General features: G+C 53.0%; 8 protein-coding genes across 8 annotated transcripts; 2 read left to right on the top strand and 6 right to left on the bottom strand.

The window, feature by feature from the left end:
* Window positions 1-159: 159 nt before the first annotated feature.
* BKA58DRAFT_305404 (uncharacterized protein) lies at window positions 160-1,339 on the bottom strand (the record flags this gene model as incomplete). Its single annotated transcript, XM_046167062.1, has 2 exons — window positions 160-1,216; window positions 1,266-1,339. The coding sequence occupies 2 exons, from the start codon at window positions 1,337-1,339 to the stop codon at window positions 160-162; spliced, it is 1,131 nt and encodes a 376-aa protein (XP_046031417.1).
* Window positions 1,340-1,732: 393 nt separating this feature from the next.
* BKA58DRAFT_20983 (IMP dehydrogenase/GMP reductase) lies at window positions 1,733-3,951 on the bottom strand. The gene is made up of 2 exons (XM_046166025.1): window positions 3,228-3,951; window positions 1,733-3,048 (listed from the first exon to the last, which is right to left on the bottom strand). Exons 1-2 carry the CDS (start codon window positions 3,721-3,723, stop codon window positions 1,907-1,909), a joined length of 1,638 nt encoding a protein of 545 aa, XP_046031416.1. The 5' UTR covers window positions 3,724-3,951; the 3' UTR covers window positions 1,733-1,906.
* A 705-nt stretch (window positions 3,952-4,656) lies between these two features.
* Window positions 4,657-10,514, top strand: BKA58DRAFT_416488 (uncharacterized protein). Its single transcript, XM_046172593.1, has 3 exons — window positions 4,657-7,781; window positions 7,832-9,253; window positions 9,300-10,514. Exons 1-3 carry the CDS (start codon window positions 4,946-4,948, stop codon window positions 10,259-10,261), a joined length of 5,220 nt encoding a protein of 1,739 aa, XP_046031415.1. The 5' UTR covers window positions 4,657-4,945; the 3' UTR covers window positions 10,262-10,514.
* A 979-nt stretch (window positions 10,515-11,493) lies between these two features.
* Window positions 11,494-13,130, bottom strand: BKA58DRAFT_20958 (translation release factor eRF1). The gene is made up of 2 exons (XM_046166021.1): window positions 12,945-13,130; window positions 11,494-12,863 (listed from the first exon to the last, which is right to left on the bottom strand). Exons 1-2 carry the CDS (start codon window positions 13,023-13,025, stop codon window positions 11,718-11,720), a joined length of 1,227 nt encoding a protein of 408 aa, XP_046031414.1. The 5' UTR covers window positions 13,026-13,130; the 3' UTR covers window positions 11,494-11,717.
* A 149-nt stretch (window positions 13,131-13,279) lies between these two features.
* BKA58DRAFT_351493 (choline dehydrogenase-like protein) lies at window positions 13,280-15,812 on the bottom strand. The gene is made up of 2 exons (XM_046168551.1): window positions 15,233-15,812; window positions 13,280-15,179 (listed from the first exon to the last, which is right to left on the bottom strand). Exons 1-2 carry the CDS (start codon window positions 15,390-15,392, stop codon window positions 13,495-13,497), a joined length of 1,845 nt encoding a protein of 614 aa, XP_046031413.1. The 5' UTR covers window positions 15,393-15,812; the 3' UTR covers window positions 13,280-13,494.
* A 1,595-nt stretch (window positions 15,813-17,407) lies between these two features.
* Window positions 17,408-19,408, top strand: BKA58DRAFT_20856 (uncharacterized protein). The gene is made up of 4 exons (XM_046166005.1): window positions 17,408-17,902; window positions 17,970-18,102; window positions 18,157-18,517; window positions 18,571-19,408. Exons 1-4 carry the CDS (start codon window positions 17,741-17,743, stop codon window positions 19,112-19,114), a joined length of 1,200 nt encoding a protein of 399 aa, XP_046031412.1. The 5' UTR covers window positions 17,408-17,740; the 3' UTR covers window positions 19,115-19,408.
* On the bottom strand, window positions 19,408-21,079 carry BKA58DRAFT_20861 (Nicotianamine synthase). Its single transcript, XM_046166006.1, has 3 exons — window positions 20,395-21,079; window positions 19,871-20,340; window positions 19,408-19,809 (listed from the first exon to the last, which is right to left on the bottom strand). The coding sequence occupies exons 1-3, from the start codon at window positions 20,762-20,764 to the stop codon at window positions 19,702-19,704; spliced, it is 948 nt and encodes a 315-aa protein (XP_046031411.1). The 5' UTR covers window positions 20,765-21,079; the 3' UTR covers window positions 19,408-19,701.
* Window positions 21,080-21,395: 316 nt separating this feature from the next.
* Window positions 21,396-23,331, bottom strand: BKA58DRAFT_303675 (amidohydrolase family-domain-containing protein; the record flags this gene model as incomplete). The annotated part of the gene is made up of 5 exons (XM_046166982.1): window positions 21,396-22,168; window positions 22,215-22,598; window positions 22,658-22,676; window positions 22,727-22,780; window positions 22,846-23,331. 5 exons carry the CDS (start codon window positions 23,329-23,331, stop codon window positions 21,396-21,398), a joined length of 1,716 nt encoding a protein of 571 aa, XP_046031410.1.
* Window positions 23,332-23,403: the final 72 nt, after the last annotated feature.

The following is a 23,403-nucleotide window of genomic DNA, read 5'->3' as shown; positions in this document are numbered from 1 at the left end:
AATAGGTGTGATTTGTTGTATGCACGTAATACACTGTACTGCAAACTTCGTAGCTGGATATCGAGGAAGGCACATATAGAATACCAAGATAGCTCAATGCCCTGGAATTCACGAGGAACCTGGGAACTAGCGAGACTTCCTGTGATGTAGCCAATACATCTATAGCTTCCCTTGTATCTTGTTCCCCAGCACCTCCTCCCTTCTCCTAACATCCACATCCCGAGGCCCTTCTTTCTTAAACTTCGTCGTGACAACCCACTCCTTGAGTCCCGCTCTCCCTTGTCCCTGGCTTTCAACCTCTTTCCCCGGCCGATCCAATACCAAGACAGCTGTGTTCTTATCCACACCACCGACCCCGTCCTGCCCAGTCTGCCCATACTCGCCTTTGCCCAGAACAAGTGGAGATATACACGCTTCAGCAAAAGACACCTCGGGCTTCCCATCATACATGCGCGGCTTACGCAGGAAGTCAAGACATTTCTCGCGTTCGAGTTGTAGCTCCGATAGACTAGGTGTGGGCGAAGAGGGCGATGTGACACTCGAAGCTAAGTACGGCGCCAACAGCAAAGTGAGCAAGAACTGTGGCGGGAAGAGGATGATCCTGTTCTGCCGCGCCAGGTCAATCCATTTGTTGGGTGGAAGGAAGCGGGCGGCAGTGTGCTCGATACCGCCATCGTGTGTAGGCTTGGGTATGACGATCTCGTCCTCTTCTTCCAGTCCCGCAGACGGCGGCGTCCCTTTTGGTGCGGCGTGTTTCGTTGGCGATACGGAGCCAAGGGGGAGAAAGTAGATGTACATTTGCGTGGTGAAGCGTTTAGGCACGTTTGGGGGTGTTACCCAGCGGGTAAACGGAATCAGAGCTTCGGTATCGGGAAGTGCACCCCATTTCTGTAACAGGTCTCCAAACTTGACTTTTCCACTGTGTACATCTCTTCGGCCTTGTTCTCGTTCTTCATCGCTTATCTCGGTGAATAGCTTACCCGTCTTGTTGCTCTTGGCGAGTAAGATGCCGCATTCTTCAAAGGTCTCCCGTATGGCTGCCATGCGATATGCGGGCCCATCTTGATGCCTTCCTGGGTGGTCTACGTCGGGTATCCCGCCGTCGTGGGTTTTGGAGAGGGCGCCGCCGGGGAAGACATGAGCGGACGCGAAACTAGAGGCTTTCGATACGCGGTGGAGGAGCAAGACCTGGTTCGTGGGGGAGATGAGCAGAACGCTAGACGTGTCAGCGATCCATCGTGATGGACATCGTGATGATCGCATACCTCGAGCTGGGCCGTGGAACCTGTGGTGTCTTCGACGCCTGCTTCGACGGTTTATGGTCTGCGGGCGTAGACATGTTGCGCTTTTGGAAGCCGGCCTTGGACTGTGATGTAAATTTAAAATAGGAAGCAGTTCGTAGTGACGTCGAGGATCCCTCAGCGAGCTTCGCCTGCAGTGTCGAGAATGCTGAGCTTGCGGCGACGGGGCGTGCAGAGTGGAAAGAGCGTAACGCAGTTGATCTACCTTCAGCCAGGAGAAGAGCAGTGAAACTCAGCTTTGGCATATCCGGCCACAAAAGGAGCCGACAATGGCGGTCGGCGCGTCATGATGGCTTGCATGTGGTTGGTGTTGACGCGCGGGGAGGTGCCGAGGTTAGAAAGTAGCTTCAGCAGTGACAGGGTGCCCGAGAGTCGACCCACCGTCAGAACTCCGGCAGCGCTTCGCATCACTCTACAGTAGATATTTTCTTAGGTTTGATCGTAAATGAACATAGTTCGTGGTATCATTGCTTTTGGCCTATCCATTGCTCCATAATGAGAACATAAATCGTCTTCGTATCGCATGTCTAATGAGGGAACCTAGCAACCGAGCCAACCACCCACTAACGCCCTCCCAATGCATTCCGTATATCATCTTCAATCGTCTATGAGTAGAGCTTCTTGTCGAAGCTGTGCAGACCGTGCACGTTACCCTCAGCCTGTGCGCTAGCAGTGCGCAACTCGAACCTGACGGTGCCGTTGGCAACACCCTCGTGAAGCTCGGTAAGGCTCTTGATGCCGATATCTTGCAGCGAGTGCTGGACACCAGCCATGAGGTAGGGCACGAACTTGGTGATGGAGCCACGGTCCTGAACGGATCCAGATACACCTTGCGCAACCAGAACGCGATCACCCTCAGAAAAGTAGCGAGCAGTACCAGCGTTGCTGGCCTTGGAGTCGGCGGCGCCAGCACCAGCCTTCTTGTCCTCCATGGCGGCGATACTGCCCATACCACGGTAGGCCTTGACGAGCTGACCGTCGCGGCTGACAAAGTACTCGCCGGGAGACTCAGTGGTACCGGCAAGAAGACCTCCCATCATGACAGCCGAGGCGCCCATGGCAAGACCCTTAACAATGTGTCCTACGTTCTGAATACCACCATCCGCAATGCATGGCACGCCAAAGCGCGATGCGAATGAAGTGACGTTGTACACCGAGGTGGCTTGTGGTCTTCCGACAGCCATGACCTCCTGTGTAATGCAAGCACTTCCGCTACCCATACCGATACGGAGACCATCAACACCAGCGGCGATGAGCCCAGCAGCCTGCTCACGAGTGACGACGTTTCCACCAATCACGTCGAGCTGAGAGTACTTCTCCTTGATGTACTTGATCATCTCAATCTGGTACATGCTGTTTCCCTGACTGCTGTCGAGGATGACGATGTCGAGACCGGCATCGACGAGCTTCTGCAGACGGATCTTGTCCTCTGGTCGGGTGCCGATGGCAGCCGCGGCGATCAGCTGCTTGGAGTGCGGTAGCTTGGACGCAAGCGGGAAGTTGAGGTTCTTCATCAAGTCAGAGCGAGACAGGAGCGCAATCAGGTTGAAGCTCTCGTCCACGATGGGAAGCTTGCCCTTCTTGGATTTGTTTAGGATGTCGTTGGCCTCCTTGAGCTCAACGCCGTGGCGGGCGGTTACGAGGTCCGTGGACATGACTGCGGTGACCGGGTCGTCCAGCTTGTCGTGGAACTGGATGTCTCGGGGGGTAATAATACCGACGAGCTTGGAGCGGAGGGTGCCGTTCTCTATAGTCAACTGTCAGCGATTGCATTTCAACAATGTTGACAAAGTGTAGCGTTGGTGAAGGATTTCAGATACATTTTCTCCACAGTACGACGGAATCGTTGCGGATGAACGAAAGTTAAATTGAAAAGGTAATCATCATAAAGCAAAAACCGGGATAAGAGTGAAGAGTCTGACTTACCAGTGACTGGGAAACCACCGAAGCCCCACCTCTCCTTCAGTGCCTTGGCCTCTCCGACTGTGGTGCTGGGAGAGATGACGACAGGGTCGAGGATGAAACCGTTCTCGAAGCGCTTCACCTTGCGGACCATCTCGGCCTGGTCGTCCTGAGAGCAGTTGTGGTGGATCACACCGAGACCTCCAAGGAGGGCGATGTGGATCGCCATGTTGTGCTCGGTGACAGTGTCCATGGGCGAGGAGACAAAGGGCGTCTTGAGCGAAATGCGCTTCGTGATTGGGGTGTCGAGGGCGACCTCGGCGGCAGGGAAGCCAATGTAGCCGGGAAGCATGAGGAAGTCATTGTATGTGAGACCACCGTTCTTCTTGGAGTCGATGAGCGTCTTGATGTCGATGCCATCGTGCTCGGGGTACTCGTTCTTGAGGATCTCAAGAGCCTTGGTGTAGTCCAAGGCGTCGGCGGCCGTGTTGGTCATGGCGTCACCGTTGGAGATGGGCATGATGGGTAGAAAAAGAAACTTCTCAGGGACTTGAGAAGGGTAAGAGGGGTATCACGGAAGGAAACAGGCCGTCGTTCTCAGCAAAAGACTCTGGCCGGGGAAAGTTGAGGGCTTTCCCAAGAAGAAAAAAGTTGGAAGAAACTGGCGGCGCGGAAAGAATTTCTGTGGGCTCGCTCGCCAAGCCTCGTGCTTCAGGTGACCCCGCCTTTTAGCGTGACGAAGACGCGTCCGAAGGGGAAGCCGATGTACAGGCAGTACTGCACTCGACACATGCGTGAAATACGCATATACGGCTCATGTTGGACATACCAACCATGATGGTAGTGGCCAGGCTTTCGCAAGTGTACAACGTTTCCATTAGCAATCGGATCTAGCGCATCTCATTCTTACCGTGTTAGCACACTCACGTGGTGGGCGCGACGTTTGGACTTGCGCCGGTACCGACTGGGAGCTCCCTTATGCTGACAGGTCGACGAGTCGAGAATTGGACGTGTCCAAGGGATGCGCTAAGCTAAGGTTCGGGTTCAGGACGCGATAGCTCACCGTGCGACGTGTAGTAGGGCTATCGCCGTTGATGGCGCCGGCGTCCTTGTCGCCCTGCAATTCAGGCATCATGGCCGCGACGCGTACATGGGCTTCTGGGATGGTCGATGGATGAGGACATGATGGTGAAGTGAAGAGGTCGGCTCGTCCAGACATGGCGATTCAGCAGCAACAAACACGGTAGATGCAACAATGATGCAGCACTAGGATGTTGTTTTGAGGGATTCCCGGTCCGTGTGACGGGAGTCGGGATGGATGATTTTCACGGCTGGAGATGGGTTTCTTGGGGTGGTTGGCGCGACAACAGGCCGGCAAGCCCACGCAGCCTGAGTAAACATCCGCAAAAGCTTGGACGACACACGTCCGCTTCCAGTTTCAACGCCGCTGCCTTTCATCTACTATACCCAATTTCCCTTTCCCGATTCCCATTCCTCTCTTCGCCCGTGCAGAGTAAAAGTGCGCGCTTGGTCGCAGGGCTTTAGACTATCGCTTCATCTCGTTCGCGATTTTTGTTTTGGGCGGCAGGCGCATCCATATCTCTTGTAATTATCGCGGGCCTCCATGACGGTCTCTTGAGCCCCGACCCCAACGCCAACGCCATCACCATCTTCCTTTGTCCTGTACGACGCATGCGGTGTAGGACCGGGTCGCAGTAACGCCCTCGACTGTCGCGCTCGCCATGAGTTACCTGACTGCCCCACGCTCGAGACCAGGGCACTCGGCAGCATCGCCCTCCCCGCTCCGCCAGACATCGACCGCATCCAATGGCTCCTCCAACCACTCGAACCAGTACCCGCCGAGCCGGTCAAGCACACAGTCGAGCAATGCCTCCAGCGGCTTCGGCTCGCTATCGCACCGTCGCGGGCTGAGTGAGGCGACTGCCCTCTCGCGCCCGCGAACAGAGGACTACTTCGGCTCGGGCGAGACAGACCCTTCAGACACGTTTATGAGCATGCGAAAAGCCCTACGACCACTTCAGCAGGCACCTTCGAACCCGCCCTCGCCCGAGAAGCAGAGCCCGTCGTCACCTGACAAGTACATGCGACCGACAACGCCCGTCTATCCGCCATCGCCCGAAAAGCTCCTACGCCCAGTAACATTCTCGAATCCGCCATCGCCAGAGAAGCTCCTGCGCCCCGCGAGTGCTAGCCCGACCCGAAGCTCCAACCACCTGCGATCACATAGTGTCGAAAACCTCTACGCCCCATACGATGGCTCCACCTCACCGACAGCCAAACCGCGCCCGCTATCGCTAGCAGTATCGCGAAACGACTCCGTACGCGCGCCCACCCGCGATCACTCGTCCCGACCGCTGTCGACTCACTTGGAACAACCGGAACTTAAGAGCTTCCAGAAGTCATCCACGGGACATCTACGAACGCTATCCAAGTTCGCCGAGGCTGGAAGCGATGAGGACTTCGCCATCAAGTCCCCGGAGCAGCAGGTGGTGGGTCTCAACGGACGGAGAAGGTTGCAGCGGACAGAAACACAACAAAAGACGGCCTCCACTTGGTCAAGTCGGAACTGGATGGACCAACAGCGCCAGTTCTTGCAGGCCTACGAATACCTCTGTCATATTGGAGAAGCCAAGGAGTGGATGGAAGACATCATCGAGACGGACCTCCCGCCTGTTGTTGAACTAGAGGAGGCACTGCGAAACGGCATCACACTAGCTGAGATCGTTCAGGCCATCAAAGGACAACCGCTACGTATATTCCGCGATCCGAAGCTACAATACCGGCATTCCAACAACTACGCGCACTTCTTCAAGTTCCTGTCCGAAGTCGAACTCCCCGATCTCTTCCGATTCGAACTGGTCGATCTCTACGAGAAGAAGAACGTGCCCAAGGTCATCTACTGCATCCACGCACTCTCATGGCTTCTGTTCCGAAAAGGCATTGTCGACTTCCGAATTGGCAATCTAGTCGGTAAACTCCAGTTCGAGGACCACGAGCTCGAGGCTACACAAAAGGGTCTTGACAAGTCTGGTGTTAGTATGCCCAACTTCTCTGGCATGCAAGCCAATTTCCAAGTCGAGCCGGAACCGGAGCCGGAGCCAGAACCCGTGGAATCTGAGGAAGACCGCATCGACCGCGAGCTTGGCGAAAACGAGGACATCATATTAGATCTTCAGGCTCAGATGCGCGGCGCTCTTGTCCGAATTCGCCTCGGGATGGTGATGCAAGAGCTCTGGGATCACGAGCACCTCATCGTAGACTTGCAGGCACGCATCCGTGGCGACTGGGCTCGACAAATCTCCACCTACCGCATGGACATGCGCCGTTTCGCAGTCACTCTACAAGGTGCAGCGAGAGGCTTCCTGGTCCGGTCGAGGCTTCAGGGTGAAGAACAGTTCTGGCATGCCAATGAGGCCCAGGTGTTGAAGGTGCAGAACCTGTTCCGTGGGCGCAAGGCCAGAGCGCAAGTTCAGTATACCAAGTCGAAGATCGAGCGCCATGAACACGGCATACGACAATTCCAAGCGGCCATCCGAGGAGCGCTCGAACGACTACGCGTCTCCGACCGATACGAACAAACCCGCGATACCGAACCCTCCGTTATGCATGTGCAGGCTATGATTCGCGGCGCTCTTCTACGTCAGCAAGTCGACAGGGAATGGGCGGAGCTACAACAGAATGAACCTGAGGTCGCACAACTGCAAGCTGTCTCAAGAGCGATGCTCGTGCGCCAGTCATTGCGTGCTGAACAGGAAGGTCTTCGTCAGCACGAATCTATGATCACAATGTTGCAGTCCACTGCTCGAGGTCTCCTTGCCAGGAAGAAGGACGCCGCGATGCAGAAGAAGCTGGTAAGCACGAATGTTAATTGGTCTGGTCTTCAGTCTCAAGTTCGCGCCAATGTCTTGAGAAATTCTGTCAGGCAGATCCACGAGGCGCTTCAAGCCGAAGTACCTCAGATCACCGATTTACAAGCTGTCGCAAGGGGTGGCACCATGCGTGCAGAGATCACCGAGATCCTTACGCTTCTGCACGAACAAGAAGACAACGTTCTTTCGCTTCAGTCACACATTCGCGGTTTCCTTTCGCGGCAGAAGCACTTTTCTGATCTCAAGGCACTTCAGGCGCAAGAACCCACCATTCTAGACCTCCAATCAGCCTGCCGAGGCTTCATGCAACGTCAACGGACGTACGAGACTCTTTGCGAGCTCAACGCTCAAGAGCCCGAAACCGTCGATCTCCAAGCCGTGGCACGTGGTATGCTGCTCAGGATGCAAATCGGTATGCAGCTTGGCCAAGTGGAAGAGCACGAAGACGCGATTGTCGAGCTACAGACCCTGGCGCGCGGTTTGATGATCCGCCAGAAGTTTGCAGAGAAGCAGCAGTTCTACAAGGAGAACATGGAGAAGGTCATCAAGGTGCAGAGCTTCATCCGTGGTCGTCAACAAGGTGAAGCCTACAAGAGCTTGACCAGTGGCACAAACCCTCCAGTGTCGACTGTCAAGAACTTTGTTCATCTTCTCAACGACAACGACATCGACTTTGATGAGGAGATTGGTAAGTCGCTCATTCAACACTATACTCATAACGTACTAACCGGATGCCAGAGTTTGAACGTCTGCGCAAGACCGTAGTTCAGCATGTGCGTCAGAACGAGCTCGCCGAGCAATACGTCGATCAACTTGACATCAAGATTGCGTTGCTCGTAAAGAACAAGATCACCCTTGACGAAGTTGTCAAGCACCAGAAGCACTTTGGTGGCAACGTCGGGACCCTACTCAGCAGCAAAGACATCTCGTCAAAGGATCCCTTCGATCTCAAAGCACTCAACAAGAATTCGCGCCGGAAGCTGGAGCAGTACCAGGAGCTTTTCTTTGTTCTGCAGACGCAGCCTCAGTACATGGCAAGACTCTTCAGGCGCGTTCGTGAACAAAGTCTTGCGGAGGGTGATACTAAGCGCATTGAGCAGCTGACCATGAGTATGTTTGGGTTGGCTCAGAAGCGCAGAGAAGAGTACTGGCTGTTGAAGCTACTCACAAGGTCGCTGAAAGAGGAGATTGAGGGCTGTGCGAACCTCCATGAGTACCTTCGTGGTAACTTCTTCTGGACCAAATTGTTCGCCAATTACGTCCGATCACCGCGAGACCGAAAATTCCTCAAAGACATTCTCGGATCTGTCATCCGTGAGAATATCATTGAAAACGAGCACCTGGACCTGGAGAGCGACCCGATGCAGATCTACCGTTCAGCCATCAACAACGAAGAGCTCCGTACCGGCCAAAGGAGTCACCGTGACCCGAACGTCTCGCGAGACGTAGCACTCAAGGACCCCGAGACACGTGGTACTTTCATTCACAACCTACAAGACCTTCGCGATGTTGCCGACCAGTACTTTACGATGTTTGAAGAGGTGCTGCACCGCATGCCGTATGGTGTGAGGTACATCGCACAGCAAATGTTCGAAGAGCTGCGCTTGAAGTTCCCCTACGAGGCGCAAGAGCAGCTTCTACAAATCACCGGCCACTGGGTATGGAAGGCTTATATCCAGCCTGCTCTGTTGCAACCTCAGCACTGGGGTGTGGTTGATCGCGGCCTGTCGCCAGTGATGAACAGGAACCTCGGAGCTGTCGCCAAGGTCCTCAGTCAGATCGCCTGCGGGAAGCTGTTTGGTGGAGACGATCTCTACTTACAGCCTCTCAACAGCTACATCACCGAAGCCATCGATCGCCTGCAAGACATATGGTCGAACATGATCAACGTCCGTGCCGCCGAAGCTCAGTTCGAGATTGACGAGTTCAACGATCTGTTCGCAAGAACCAAGCCAACACTCTACATCAAGCTCGCAGACGTGTTCGCCATTCACAACCTTGTCATCGAAGATCTACCGAGCTTATGCCCCTCTCAAGACGACCCACTTCGCGAAATTGTCCGCGAGCTCGGTAGCGCCAAGAACAATGAGAACGAGCTCCTGCACGTCAGCTCCAGCGAAATCACATTGACCCTGAACCCCAAGTACCATGAGCAAGAGGGTAAGTTATTCTTCCACGCGCAGTTCCCACTTTCTGACATTTCTAGACCCCGACTCTGCGATCAAATCCCTCTTCATGGAGACCAAGCGCTATGTGCTGTACATCATCCGCATCCAGACCGGCGCCAACCTCACCGAAATTATGTGCAAGCCGGTCACACCCGATGACGAGAACCGCTGGGACGCCCTCGTCCGTGAAGAGATCATCGCGCAGCGAAAGGATCGTTCGCGAAAACAGAACAACGTGGTCCGATCGTCTGCAGCTTCAACTTACACGCAAGATATGGGCTCCAACTCTGTACTTGATCTCGACTACCCCACACTCAAGCAATACTGTCTGGAGAACATGGTGCAACTCCAACGCGCAGGTCGCATCTCGCACACCAACAACTACCAAGACCTACTCAACGCCATCGCGGTCGACATCCGCACCAAGCACCGAAGACGTATTCAACGCGCCAAGGAACTGGAAGGAGTACGCACTACACTGGCCGCGCTCGACGAAAAGGCGCATTTCCTAGAGTCGCAACTCAAGTCTTACAACGACTACATCGAACAAGCCATGGTAACGCTACAATCCAAGAAGGGCAAGAAGAAGTTCCTCCTCCCCTTCACCCGCCAATACAACCACCAGCGCGAACTCAAGAACAGCGGTCGCGAGTACCGCTTCGGTTCCTTCAAATACTCCGCCCGCAACCTTGCCGAGAAGGGCATCCTCATCTCCTGGTCTGGATACCACGAGCGACAATGGGACCGCATGGACATTACCATCTCCAGCAACCAAACAGGTATCTTCGAGATCCAAGGTTCCCAAGGCTCCATGATGATCCCCGGTGCATTCGCCGAGGTGCCTCTCGACGGCCTCCTCCAAGCGCAATTCGACAACCACCAATTTATGAATCTCTTCGGCGAAGGTGCTCGGGGCGCGTCTGCCGGCGACGGTGTTGCTAGAGTCAACGTTAATCTGTTTTTGCATTTGATCTTCAAGAAGTTCTATCGGGATGAGTAACGGCATGCATGCAACGGCGGTGTTTGATGGTGAAAGATGGGGTACCGTGTTATACCTTTTCCTTTTTGCTCTTGCTGTTTCTGCATTTTATGGATGGTCGGGCATCGGTGTTTCTCTGCTTGTTGGTTACGACCATGATGATATCGTTCGTCGCTTGACGCTTCTTCTTCTGTTTCTTCTCTTCTCCTTCTTCTTTTGGAATGATACATACATATCCTAGCATAAATGCATCTTACATAATTTATACTCAGAGTGTCGTCGTCTGTTGCTTTGCTAGCGGCTTGTGAATATTGATCCGTGAGATTTATGTGACCACTGGTGGTATTACGTCTACGACCATGAAGCATGACAGGGGCAGGCAGACGTGTTATTTGGGTCGCTCTCTCCGTCGCTGTCGCAAAAGCCAGAGTAAAATGCCCTGATCAATCAACTACAGATCCAAGTATCGCAGTCCGGGCAAGTCGTGTCGCTTGTCTCTGTTCTTCGCGGTGTCGCCAAGCAGGTCGCTCCCGCGGCAGTGAAAGCAGGCTGTAGGCACAATGATAGGGGATTATACCCTGATGCCATCACGACGGGTACATTAACCTGAAGTATGCTGCTCAATGACATCGCTGACTAACCGCCTGACGACTACAGCACCGGTCGGCGTTCACGAACGGGGTCATCTGGCGGACAGGTTCCCCCTGGGCAGGAGTTTGTTCCCGTAGGACAAATCCTGTGACTAAGAGAGTTGTGTATTTTCGAGATACTGGTAGAGTTTCTTAACCACATGTACTAATCTCACAAGAACCACTCGTGTGCTGTAGTACTGCATCCCACCAATTATATGCACTCCAACATTGTGAAGTTCCAGCCGACGTCACTGCACGTGTCTGATCGCAGCCTAGAGACCCCTGAACTCACGTTCCACGTTTTGCGGATCGCGCACAAGCCATGTCCCGCCACTTCACCGTCCCAAGTCCAAGCTCAGCCAAACGCAACTTTCCAACAATGCACGAGTATATTATGACATAGAATGTACAACTCTTCGCCTTCGGGCATTTGGTCAATTTGAAACGATACAGAGAAGATTAGCATGGCCCCTGCACTAAGGATGACACGCTCAATCAAAGAGAAGCTACCATTTTTTTGGTAAATTTTGTGAGTTGAAGGCAACCAAAGTTCAGCCTGTTCGAACCACAGCGGTAGCAGAGGGCGACGACGGCAAAAAGGCTGCTCTCTTTTTACTCAAGCAGGGCGCTAGAGGGGAGGTGGCTGGGTCAGCGTACAACAGGTTTCACGGACGGTGCAGGGACCATGTTAATCTTACCGCCTTGTGACCATGAACATCACTTGCCAGAGAGCCGAAATGTGCGGACGCAATCGTGATGGGTATATTATGCCGTTGTGGCCTGATAGAGATTCGCGAAATATCCGGAGCGCAAGTCGAGCTTCGGTGAAGCATGTATCCTCCAGCCTATATTATCATTTCGCCGTCTTCGCCGTCAACGCCCCCGGTGTCCTCTCCGTCGTCCTCATCTAGATCTTCTAGTGGATAGGTGAGGATGGCCGCAACGTTCCCGAGGCCTTCGAGCCGCTTCCCGCTCTCGTGTAATGAGCTGAGCACCCTGACTTCGCCACCCTCCACATCCCGCACTTGGTCGACTAGCTTCACCCATCGTCTCCTCTCTTTCACGTCTTGTGCGCGGAACAGGGCGTTGTTGATCATTAGCACTCCACCACCACGCCCAACTGCGCCTTTGGCGACGGCGCGCTCCACCTCGCGCGGGCCGTACCACGCCCGGCCATCGTCTTGCCGCATGAGCGTGTTGAACTTGTCCATTAATGCTGTCTCGCGCGCGAACTTTGTATCGGACAACTTGTTCGTTATTGCTGGCGATGAGAGCACTTCATTGAGTGAGTGTACATGCGCCGATGAAGAATGTGCGATGATTATCGTGGGTATGAGGGCCATGAGCGGCTTGTTGGTGGTCCGTGTTGCTTCCTCCTTGATATATTGTAGAAAAGCCGACGCTACGAAGCCTGGACTCGCGAGCAGAAGCGGAAGCGTCTTGCCTTGAGGTGTGCTAGAGGCATTCGGTAGATCGATTTGCCGTAGTAGCGTCGAAAGCGTCGTGGAGAAGAACCTGTCCATGCCTTTGCTGTGCCCGTCTACACCACCTCTCCTCTTTCTGGGTACTGAGACCTCGATCTTTTGTCGTAATATCGTCTGATGCTCGGTGATCATGCAGATGTTCGCGGTACCCTCTCCCAGTACAACAGCCCATAGTTCCGCTCGTTTTGACGCGTCGCATGCCTCCTTCAATTGTTCTAAAGCAACACTATCCCAACCGTCTGCTTTTTCGATGGTAAATTTGCGATTTAGCTCCAAATCCAGTGTATGATGTTGCCCTAACTTTACGTGCTCATTCTCTTTTGCTACGCGACCAGACACATGGAGTTGTTCGGAACCAATATCAAAATCGGTCGAGGTTACTGTGATTGTGAGGTCTAGAGCGATTCGCTGCGAGGATGTCGAGCCGGCCTCAGAAGTCTTCGAAACTCGGCGAACTGCCTTGGCGCGTATTCGGTCGTGTTCTTGTATCAGATTATAGGCGTGCCACTGGAGTCGATGTCAGTATGGTGAAGCCTAGAGCGAGTCGCACGCGTATGATCTATCGCGATCTGTTTGTGTCGCGCTTACCATATCCTCTGGCTCCTCAGGCAGCAGGGTGACGAACCCCGCGCCCGTTTTCTGTTCGATTTGACTCTTGAGTAACTTCATTATAGTGAAGCCTGATGTATACGTAGATTTAGAGCTGGTAGTTGTGGTTGCAACGGAGGTATTGTAGCAGTCGCGTGAAGTTACCTGCGCAGCGTGAACTTTTGGAGTAGTGACGCAACCGTGGGATGGAGGGGCACTAGTGGGGCCGACCCACTCACGCGTTCAACGAGCGGAAGCTTGTTTGCAGGCATTCACGCCAATCCTGGCGCGCTGAGCCCAAAGCATCGCATTCCTCCAGGTCAGCTACACCGAGCAAAGAAATCATCCAATTAGTAGACGTTCAGTGCTCAGCATAGCCTAGAGGTAGTCACCCAATCTGACAGCATCAAGAGACGGTGGACGGAGGAATGTAGTCTTCAAGCAATTTTGAACAATGCAACTTTCACATGCGCTCATAGCTTATGTGGTCGCTAGATACATTAAAGGAACTAAGTATATACAAGAATGAAGTTGAATCGATCACGACACTCTACCTGGACTTGATGATCTCAGCAGCCTTCTCACCAATGCCGTACATGGTAGCCTGGAGGTGGCAAGACGGGATGATAGGGATAATGGAAGCGTCAACAATAGACAGATGCTGAGTGCCGTAAACCATCAACTTGTCACTGACACAGCCACCGTCCCTCTCAGGCATCATAGGGCAAGAACCAGATGGATGAGCAAGGGTAGGCGACAACATCGATTGCGCGAGTAGAGCATCGTAAATCTCCTTGTCTGAGGTGTATTGAGCACCAGGGACGGTCTCGGAGATCTTGTGGCTGGCAAGCTCGGGACGGGCCCACACGGTGCGGAAGAATCGCATGCCAACAGCCATGACCATGCGGTCGATGGGGTTGACAAAGGCGTTGTAGACGACGTTAGGAGGACCGTTGGGGTTCTTGGCGTCAATGTAGACAGTACCACGCGACAAAGGCTTCTCAACACCAACCAGACCGTATGAGCCGTCTGCGGGAACGGGAAACTCGGCCACGGCGGCGTCCTTGCGGCCGAAGATGTCAGCAATGACTGCGCGCTGCTTAGCAAAGCCCTTGGCGAGCTTCTTGCTGTTCTTGTAGATGCTGGGGAGGTAGTCGGTGGCGGTCTGGCTGTTCAGGCTGCTGATCAGAGACTTGAAGTCCTTGGTCATGTCGGGCAGGGAGATAAAAGCTAGAGCGTTACCACGGGCATAGGTGTAAGGACCAGTCTTGTGCTCAACGTACTGCTCCCAAGCGGAAGCGTTGAATGTCGCGTTGGTCATCAGCGAGTTCTGGTTGGGGAAGTGGTTGGAAGTGGTGTTGAAGACAACGGTAGCGTAGGGGTGGTCCTGGAAGTTGGAGCCTACAGCATCGAGCTCAACCTTGACCTCGATGCCGGCAGCCTTCAGGACCGACTTGGGGCCAATACCACTGAGCTGGAGGAGCTTAGGTGTCTGGATAGCGCCCGCAGCCAGGACGACCTCTTTCTTAGCGTAAAAGGTGGAAGTCTTTCCGGTCTTGTCGGTAACCTCAACACCAGTAGCCATCAGTGGCTTCTTCTTGCTATCAAAGATGATCTTGTCGGCGGTAGTGCCTGTGAGGATGTGGAGGTTGGCACGAGTCTGGATGGGGTCGTAGTACGCGTAGCGAGCATGTGCGCGGCGTCCGGTGGTCGCATCCATGGTGTTGGCGTACCAAGAAGGACCGTAGGCTTCGCCGGCGTTTCCATCCTCGGGAATGTAGATACCAGTGGCTTTCCACGCCGCCCAATAGTCCTTGATATCTTCATATTGGTTGGATGTGATCGAGACGGTCAACGGTCCGTTACCGTAAGTCGACTCATCCCAGGTGATGTTGAAGTCCTTGACAACATCGGGAGTGGGAGGTTGGAAAGTGGTACCCTTGATGAAGGCCTCTTCCATTCCCTTCCATCCCCACCCCTTGTTCCCGAGAGCCTCCCACGCATCGTAGTCGGCAGCCGAGCCGCGGTCGTAGACCATGCCGTTGATGACAGACCCACCACCGAGGACCTTGGCAACAATGACCTGGTACGATGTGTTACCGATGGCTGGTTCAGGCAGCGAGTTGATGTTCTCCCAGATTAAACCAGCCGCAGAGGTCAAGTCATTGGCTTTGTATGGGATCTTGGTTGCATCGGTATCAACATTATCACCCGCTTCAACGACAAGGACAGTCTCTGTGGCTGGTGTTAGTAAAGTTTTCGACAAAATATGGGGCTGAAGTACATACTGCTCTTGTCCTCAGTGATGCGGTTGGCAACAATTAATCCAGTGACACCGCCTCCGACAATGACATAATCATACTGGGGCTTAGCGGCGGCACCAAGAACTGGCGACAGGATTACAGCAAAGAGCTGAACAGCAACGGCTAACCGAGAGAAAACAGGCATCTTGAAGGTCCAAGATATTAAGTTTAAACGAACGTAAATTTGGATGCGCGCTGGAATGAACCTGTGAGGGTGTGCAGCCACTAGATGCTTTATACGGACCGAACAAAGTACTTACTCGCTGCTCGCATTGGTCGAGAACATGTTCGCCACGTGGGAAAGCCAACATGGCGGTGTTATCTTACCGAATTCATACAGGAATTGATCGACCCACTAATACCGCGAGGGTGAACAATAGTCTGGTAAATTGTTTGTATGCCGTGGCGCGGCGCTGGCGGTTGCCATGTACAGATTCGTTCTAGAATGTGGACGGCAATCCTTCTGGTAGGGGTTCAGTAATCTGAACCTATAAACAGGCCGCATAGGGATCGTGTAATTACAATTCCCTGACTCCCGGTGAACATCAGGGACTTGTGGGCTCCGTTGCGGTCCGGGGCCGGGGTGCTAACGTTCTTCCACCAGAGAGATCAAGCTCATGACCGGCCAGCCGCAGCAGTGAACATGGAAGCGAGGTACGTTCGGTGGTCTGATGTTGATGTGGGCCAATGAAAATCTCTGCGGCTCGTAGAGAGCGCATCGTACAGAAGGACCGAGTCAGCGATTCATGGTGTTCTTGCCGGAGGTAGGCCCCACTTTTGGACGGGAGGCAAAACATGGACAGATGTCCTCGGCCCCAGACCAGCATGTGATTGAGTTTAAGCTACAGCTCTGGCAACGGCAGCGGCGTACACATTGAAAAGCTGGGGTCGGCTCTTTCTAAGAACGCATTATCGCTTCGGAGATTTTGCAAAGGACTGCAGCAAAGGATGCCGCTCCTCTGGAACACGGCAGGTACATTGCTGCGGGATATGCAGTGTAATCAGGCCACCAGGAGACCTCAATCCTTGATTCGCCATCTGAGACCATCTCGGGGAACCAGGTACCATGATTTCGGAGAGTGGACGCGATTCGGGATCGATGGCCACCTCGCTTGTAGGAAACATACCGCTAAGCTTCCGGTCCGCGTATCATTTCCTTCTCTTCTGCCGTATCGATGGCATCGTGTCTTTGTCCATGGTGAGAGATGCCAGCGTGGCGATGTGCACTTCGTCGCAGTCGAAACCCAGACGCAACATGAATATTGGAAAGACGTATTCTCATGGGCGCACTACACTACGGACTCCCTCTGCACGGCTGGAGTTGCGTCAGGATTTTGAGTCAGGCGGACCGCGGAGAAGAAAAGACCCGGCCCCCTTCAGCTCGATATTCTGCGTTCTTCCCTGTAGACTGGGTCTTAGGCCCGATTGCCATTGTGCATCGGCCCACACATGCGCGCCAACGGGAAGAGCCCGACGAAGTACTGTGAAGTATATTCTCTTCGGGCTCAGCCGCACGTTGACGTGACTCTGCAACGTTTGGCGGGTCAACGATAGGAAAGGCGATGTTGCGGCGCACTCGACGCAATGTTCTTTAGTCACTAGGTAGAGCGCTAGAAAGAAAAGAAGATCTTAGACAGCTAGTGCCGTGAAAGGTGGCTTCGGTTCGCTCTACCGGTGAGTTTGAGTATGCGGAGAATTCGCCCTGCATTTAGCTCACACACTAACCGCACTAGCATCTCTAGCGCTGTTTGGCCTGACACTCGCTACCACCTCTTCCACCATTCCCATCCCATGGTGCGATGGACGAAAGATTGCGCAACGTCCATGCGGCAACCCCGAGAACCGTCAGACGATGCAAGATCGCACGTTCGCTCTCTGACCCATTAGATCAATGCACCCATTCAGTGTTCCACCAGCGTTGCGACCATGGTAGGCGGGCCTGTGATCTGCAACAAGATCTACAACATGCGCCGTCCTATGCAAAAGTTCTCATGCACACACATAGCCACAATCGCAACTCTACATGGTGTGACCTGTTCGGTTGTACTTCTAAAGTGTACGCTTGAATCATGGTTTCCCGCCCATCCTGAATGCCGTTCTCATTGGGTGACATTGGGTTAAATATGCAGCATGTGGGGCCTCAATTTATGCGGCATCACTGCCAGATCAGCTCGGCGGCCGTCACCCTAGGATGCACAGCTGGATATCCCCGTGTTGGATTGTTTCGAAAGTTGGTCTCGAGCGAGTGCACCTTCTTTGATCGATCTGGCGGCCTTCTCCCGTCACCCGCGACCGTGCTGTTTAGCTTTCGCTTCGCCCGTCTTGAACCAGAACGGCCGACGCAAGAGATGAGTGGCGCGAAGGAGCAGACTTGAAAACCCCGGGGCACTCCCGATCATTGAGTGGCTGTTTGCTTTTTTCCTCTTGTTCACCGATTGTGACTTTTGCGATCCATGCCATTCCGCACCTCGAACGACCCCGCTGCAGTGCATCATGGACGCAGGTACACAAGAATGGCCGGACCAACGCTTGAAGATCCTCATCCCGGTTTGGACCTTAACGCTGATTAGCACTGCTTTCTTGGTATGGAGAGTCGTGTACGGACTGCGATCACGCAAGTTCATTGCCTGTGATTACTTGTTGATCATAGCCACTGTGAGTCTCCCTCAGCACTAAGATCGTTCCGACTGTGTGGAACTCGGCGCTGACATGAGTCCTTCAGGCTCTCAATATCGCAGCGACATCACTGAACCAGGTCGTCGTCAATAACGGCCTCGGGCGCCACATCATGGACCCGACGGTCTTTCCGAATCTCAGAACATACAGCTATCATCTTTGGATCACACAAATCGTCAGTGAGTTTAGACCTACACGCTGTCGCCTTTTCATTGCTGACGGATGACGTCCAGACATCATTGCCGTTGCCTTTTTAAAATGGTCCATTTGCGCATGGCTGCTCGTTCTGAACTTCTCCAGACTGTATCAAGTTATTGTTTGGCTCTCGATCTTGATGGTCACCGCCTTTAACTTCCTTGCACCAGTCTTGACGCTATTCGGATGCACACCCCTGGAACGAAACTGGAACTTTGGGTTTACCGGGGAGAGCCATTGCTGGGCAAAGGGCACACTTGCACTATCCTATACCCAAGGTATCAGCAACATCATCACCGACGTGGTGTACATGGCTGCGCCTCTGATCTATCTTTCGCGCGTCCAGTTGAATAGTCGAACTCAATTGGGTATTCGGATCGTCTTCCTGCTGAGTATCCCGTAAGTTAAAACTTCACAGTCCATGTAAGTGAGCCGCCACTGACGTCTCTTAGTGCCACGATATGCTCAATCTTCAAAACCATCGAGCTCAAAGCCATCACCAAGACGCAAGACCCAACGTGGGACGGTGTAAACCTCACCATCTGGTCCAGCTCCGAACTCTCCATCGGCATCCTCATCGCGTCACTCCCTCCGCTCCGCAAAGCATTCGATCACCTTTTCAAGAAGTTCCTTCCCTCGACATTGACAGGCTCAGGGAAAACACCGCACTACGGTTATGGGAACTCTAGCGCCGCACAAGGAAATAGCATTCATATGAAGAACTTCCAAGGCAGTAAAGCCTACCACTCCAGGCTACCCGGCGAAAGCATCCTTGACGGCGATGACGAGAGCGATCGTGCCATTCTTGACGACGATCAAAAAGGCTCTGGTATCATGAAGAGCACTGACGTACAAGTCACTGTCACCAATGATGTCGGAGAGGTAGGAAGTAGTTCCAACTCCAAGAGCGGCGGGAGCCCCAAGATGTATAACCCTGAAATTGACTGGGCAAGTCCACACTTAGAGAATGGGGAAGGACCGCGACGGTCTCGGTAATGGGAATATCTTTAACGGCCGAAAATCAGGATTTCGTTTGCATCTTTAGTCTAGGCCAGTGTGGAGGAGGCTGAGCCGCTCGATAGTTGGATACCCAAGTGCTTTTTATTCACATGAAATGACTGTAATATGTGAGCAATTAGCTCATGATGCCGCGAAGAAATGTATCTGTTTTAACACCAAGTGTCTTTACCATATGTTGTCGCTTTTGGTGTGATATAGTCTCACAATGAGATAGTGTCAAAATTAGAGGGTGCTTTGCAAATGGACTTGAGAATCATATGCTATTCGTACCAAGTATCGAAAGGACAACACGGCCATTGTAAAAAGACAGTGCTAGTGCCGTTCGCGTATATCAACAGCTAGCGCCACATTTTTGAGGTTCGGCATGCGCAAGTGATTATATCGCGGAAATCAAGGCCAGTCGTGCTATGCACCGATCGTGAAATTCCCTCTCGCTTCGATTGGTCATGTTCTTGTGGGGGAGTGCCGCATACGCCGCCAACTATGCAAGTACACTGTGTGAGCTGCTAAACCGAGCAAACATGTACCCCAAGCCGAGTTGTACCAACGAACCGGGTCCGTGTTCACTTCACGCGTAGAACGATAACAGAATTAACGACTTGAGTCCACGGGTGTACTTCGGCGAGGATCTCGACACCGATGGATTGGAGGTCTTCGGACAGCTCCAGTATCTGTATTTTCATTAGTAACTACTTCCTAACACGACTGCACTGGAATTTGGTGCGAACATACCGGATACAACACACTTCGCATCCCCTGCGCGCTTCTCGCCACCACCAATGTACCTGGCACTAGCTTCTTCACCATGCTTCTGAGTATGTTGAGCTTCGTGTAGGTATCTGTACCAACAAGCGCAGCAAGGAAGATGACTTGGCACGATTGCCATTCGGCGTTTGATGAATCCTCGGTAATATCTTCACAAGCGAAACTCATGCGCTTGCCATAGCCTAACCGCTTACATAACGATTCGCTAACTTGAAGCGCGGAAGCATCGCGATCCACATTGTGCACTTGAGCGGTGGGGTAGCGGTCCAGGAAACAGAGGGAGGTAAGGGGTAATGGACCGGAGCCGATGAAAGCGATTCTGGTCGGCGGCCTGGGGAGGAAGGCTTCTATGGTCGAACATTCCAAGCGGGAGAGATCGACGTAATTTTGGTGGTAAGGGAAAGATGTTAGAACATCCTCAGGTGTTGAGGTTGTACCTAGAGAAGATTAGACTTGTAGTTGAGTGTGATGCGTGATTGCGCTGCACCTACTGCTGATATCGTTGAGCATGCGGCTTGCCCAGAACTTCTCCAACTCTCCTTCGGCTTCTGAACATAGCGGCCGTAAATTGGAGCAAACGCTCTCTACGGCGGGTATACGGAAAAAGTATGATGTGAATTCGGCGCTGTAAGGTACGACGCAGAGGTTTACGAGTCGTGTGAGGAGAGAGTTGACTTGCTCCGATGGCGCTAATGATGATAGTTCGTTGAGTACCGTGTATATGCTTCTGATCTCGGAAACTAGCTGATGCGCAGCCGTACTGATTGCGTTCGGTGTGATTGGGGGTGTGACTGTGAGGGAATCGACAGGGGTGGTTGATTTGGACAGTTCCGCAATCGGCTTACGCTCTTTGGTCGTCATGTTGGAGCACAAGTATATGTAATTCTCTTTGTTTCCGTTGTCAGGTAGTAATGCTGTATTTGAGTGTGTGGTCAAGATGCAAACTATCAGTTTAGCAAAGTTTTATACGCTACTGTGAGTGTCAGCTGTGACCGGGAGAAGAATCAACACAAGCGTGCATGTGTAGACTAGGAAAACTCTTTTCGCATTTGCCATGTGTCAAACGCATTGAGCGGTAATGGCGTCTGTCTGGTTGGCTGAGTACCCTGATGGTCGTGTGGGATAGTAAGTTGTGCTAGGGATGGCCCGACATACAAGCGGGATCTACGCTCAATGTAGTACAAACGTGTGGGTTTGAATGCATGTTGGGCATAAAGAGTCGAAGGCAAACCTATAGACGTTACTCAAATAGCAGGGACACATTATGACCCGCAGCCTCAAGCCCTGGCATTAGTATGCAGATCAATGGTCCCTCTCTTGCGGGCACCCTGCCACTCGAATTTTCTCGAAAACCTTTGATTGACGGCCGCCCTAGCCGTTCAGTCGAGTGTGCTGCATCAATGGCCTGCCGAGCTGATGTCAGGCGTTGGCCGGTGGAGGGAGATCTCGCCGCTCAACCTCTTTACCGAACAAGATCTTCACGGCCGGGCCGTCAATAGACTCGCTTGCCGCCCACCCACGTCTCTCTCACTGTCACCTTCCTCAATGCTTCTGGGTCCAGCGATTCCAGTTGTTCGTCAAGAACAACCCAGTCAGCATACGCCCCCGCTTCGATGACACCAGCTTTGCCTTCTAAGAAGCCACCATACGCAGCGTTCACCGTAAAACCCTCTAAAGCCTGTTCGAAAGTGAGGCTCTCTTCGGGATACCAGCCAGCCTTGCCACCGCTAGGGTCTAGTCCTGTACGTGGACTTCGTCGCGTGATTGCCGCATACATTCCCTCGAAGATACTCGCTGGTTCGACTGGGAAGTCGCTTCCGAGGACTGGGCGAAGTGGTAAGAGTGACCGCATTCGGTACGCCTCATCTTTTGTTCGTTGCTGGCCCAGCCTACTCTCCGCATAACCCATGTCCGAGGTCGCGTGCGTGGGCTGTATTGACGCAATGATACCAAGTTCTGACATCCGACGCTGGTCATCTGGATGAATAATCTGGGCGTGCTCAATGCGGAAACGACGTTTAGCTTGACAGTCGCGGAGGTTAGCGTGGGGGCACAAGCGTTTCAACGCCGCTTCAAACGCGTCAACCGCAAGCCTGTTAGCAAGATCTCCAATAGCATGAATATTAACTTGGTACCCTGCCTTTACGGCCCAATCATATGTCACACGTGACAGCGTAGTTGCGTTGACAAGTAAAGAGCCAGAGGACTCCGGTTTGTCGCTGTACGGCTCGATCAAAGCTGAGCCCCAGGAGCCCAAAGCTCCATCTGCACATTGTAAGTAACTTGTTGAGAGTGGGCCGTGTGTACAAACCTCCGAAAAGCTTGACGCTCTTCACATGAAATCGGCCATTCGGAGTCGAAACTTTCCTGACCGCCTCGGGACAAAACGTGTTCCGAACATCGCATTCGATCATCGCATTGACCCTTACAGTCCAGTCCTGGTCGTTCGCGAGTTCTTCGTATAGCTCCAAATCTGCTGGCACTACGCCGGCATCGTGCATCCCAACAATACCATGTTTGTTCAACTCTGCCATCGCAGTCTTAATGAACTCGGTTTTACGCGCTTTGGTAGGCTTGGGGTAATATTGCAGGACGATATCCATGGCATTGTCGCAGAAGACACCCTTTGCCGGCACTTCGCCTCCGGGAGGTATACTGAATGACGGAAGAAGATCAAGCACCCTTTCAGATACCCCTAAAGACGGAATCACTGGGTCAGATTAACCTCATACTCGATCCCTGGGGCTGACTCACAGATGCAATGAACATCAACCTGCGCGAAGTCAGTATATATGTCGCCCTCACTTCGTACCGAGAACTAACACGATCAAGCATAATATAAAGATCCTTGAACCTCTCGTCTATCTCCAAATCTGCCTAGAGGAAGTGTCAGTATCAGCATGGTCACTACAGCGCGTCCACGTTCATCAGGTCCAACGTACTGCAGTTGGCCACCTCCCTTCAAAATGAGCTTGGTCCCAACCGACGCCTCGTAGCCACTGCTCACTAGTTCCTTTTTCTGGACGGACGATCTTGTACTCCAATAGTCTGCTCTTGATCTCGTCCATTGACTCAGCGCCAAAGAGGCTCACTGAATCTAGAGATTCTCCAAATTGGATCAAGTGACCGTGTCCATCCCAAAAACCAGGATACGCGTACCCTGTGCGTGATTCCTTCACCGCATCATTGGCTGCATTGTCTACGAAGACACTGGAGAATTTGCCGTCGTGGATAGTAAAGCACTCGGCGTGCGGGAACTCCGACGATAGCGTTCTGACAGACTTGTAGCAGTGTGTGGGTACGAACAGATTTGGAAGCAACGTGGATGGTACGTATTCGCTGATGAAAGCCGGTAGACCGAGCTGATAGATCAGAGCAGCTAGAATCACAGGCAGCGACACCGAAAGAAAAGCGGAAAGGGGAGACATCATGCCCTTTCAATTCACGAGGGCAATGTTGGGGGTTGGTGTCACGAAGATCACTGGCAAAGGAAATTTGGC

This window comes from Alternaria rosae, assembly GCF_020736505.1.
Source record: "Alternaria rosae strain MPI-PUGE-AT-0040 chromosome Unknown BKA58scaffold_1, whole genome shotgun sequence".
Lineage (NCBI taxonomy): Eukaryota > Fungi > Ascomycota > Dothideomycetes > Pleosporales > Pleosporaceae > Alternaria > Alternaria rosae.
Note: the sequence above shows the minus strand (reverse complement) of the source record. Positions and strands in the feature narration are given on the sequence as shown.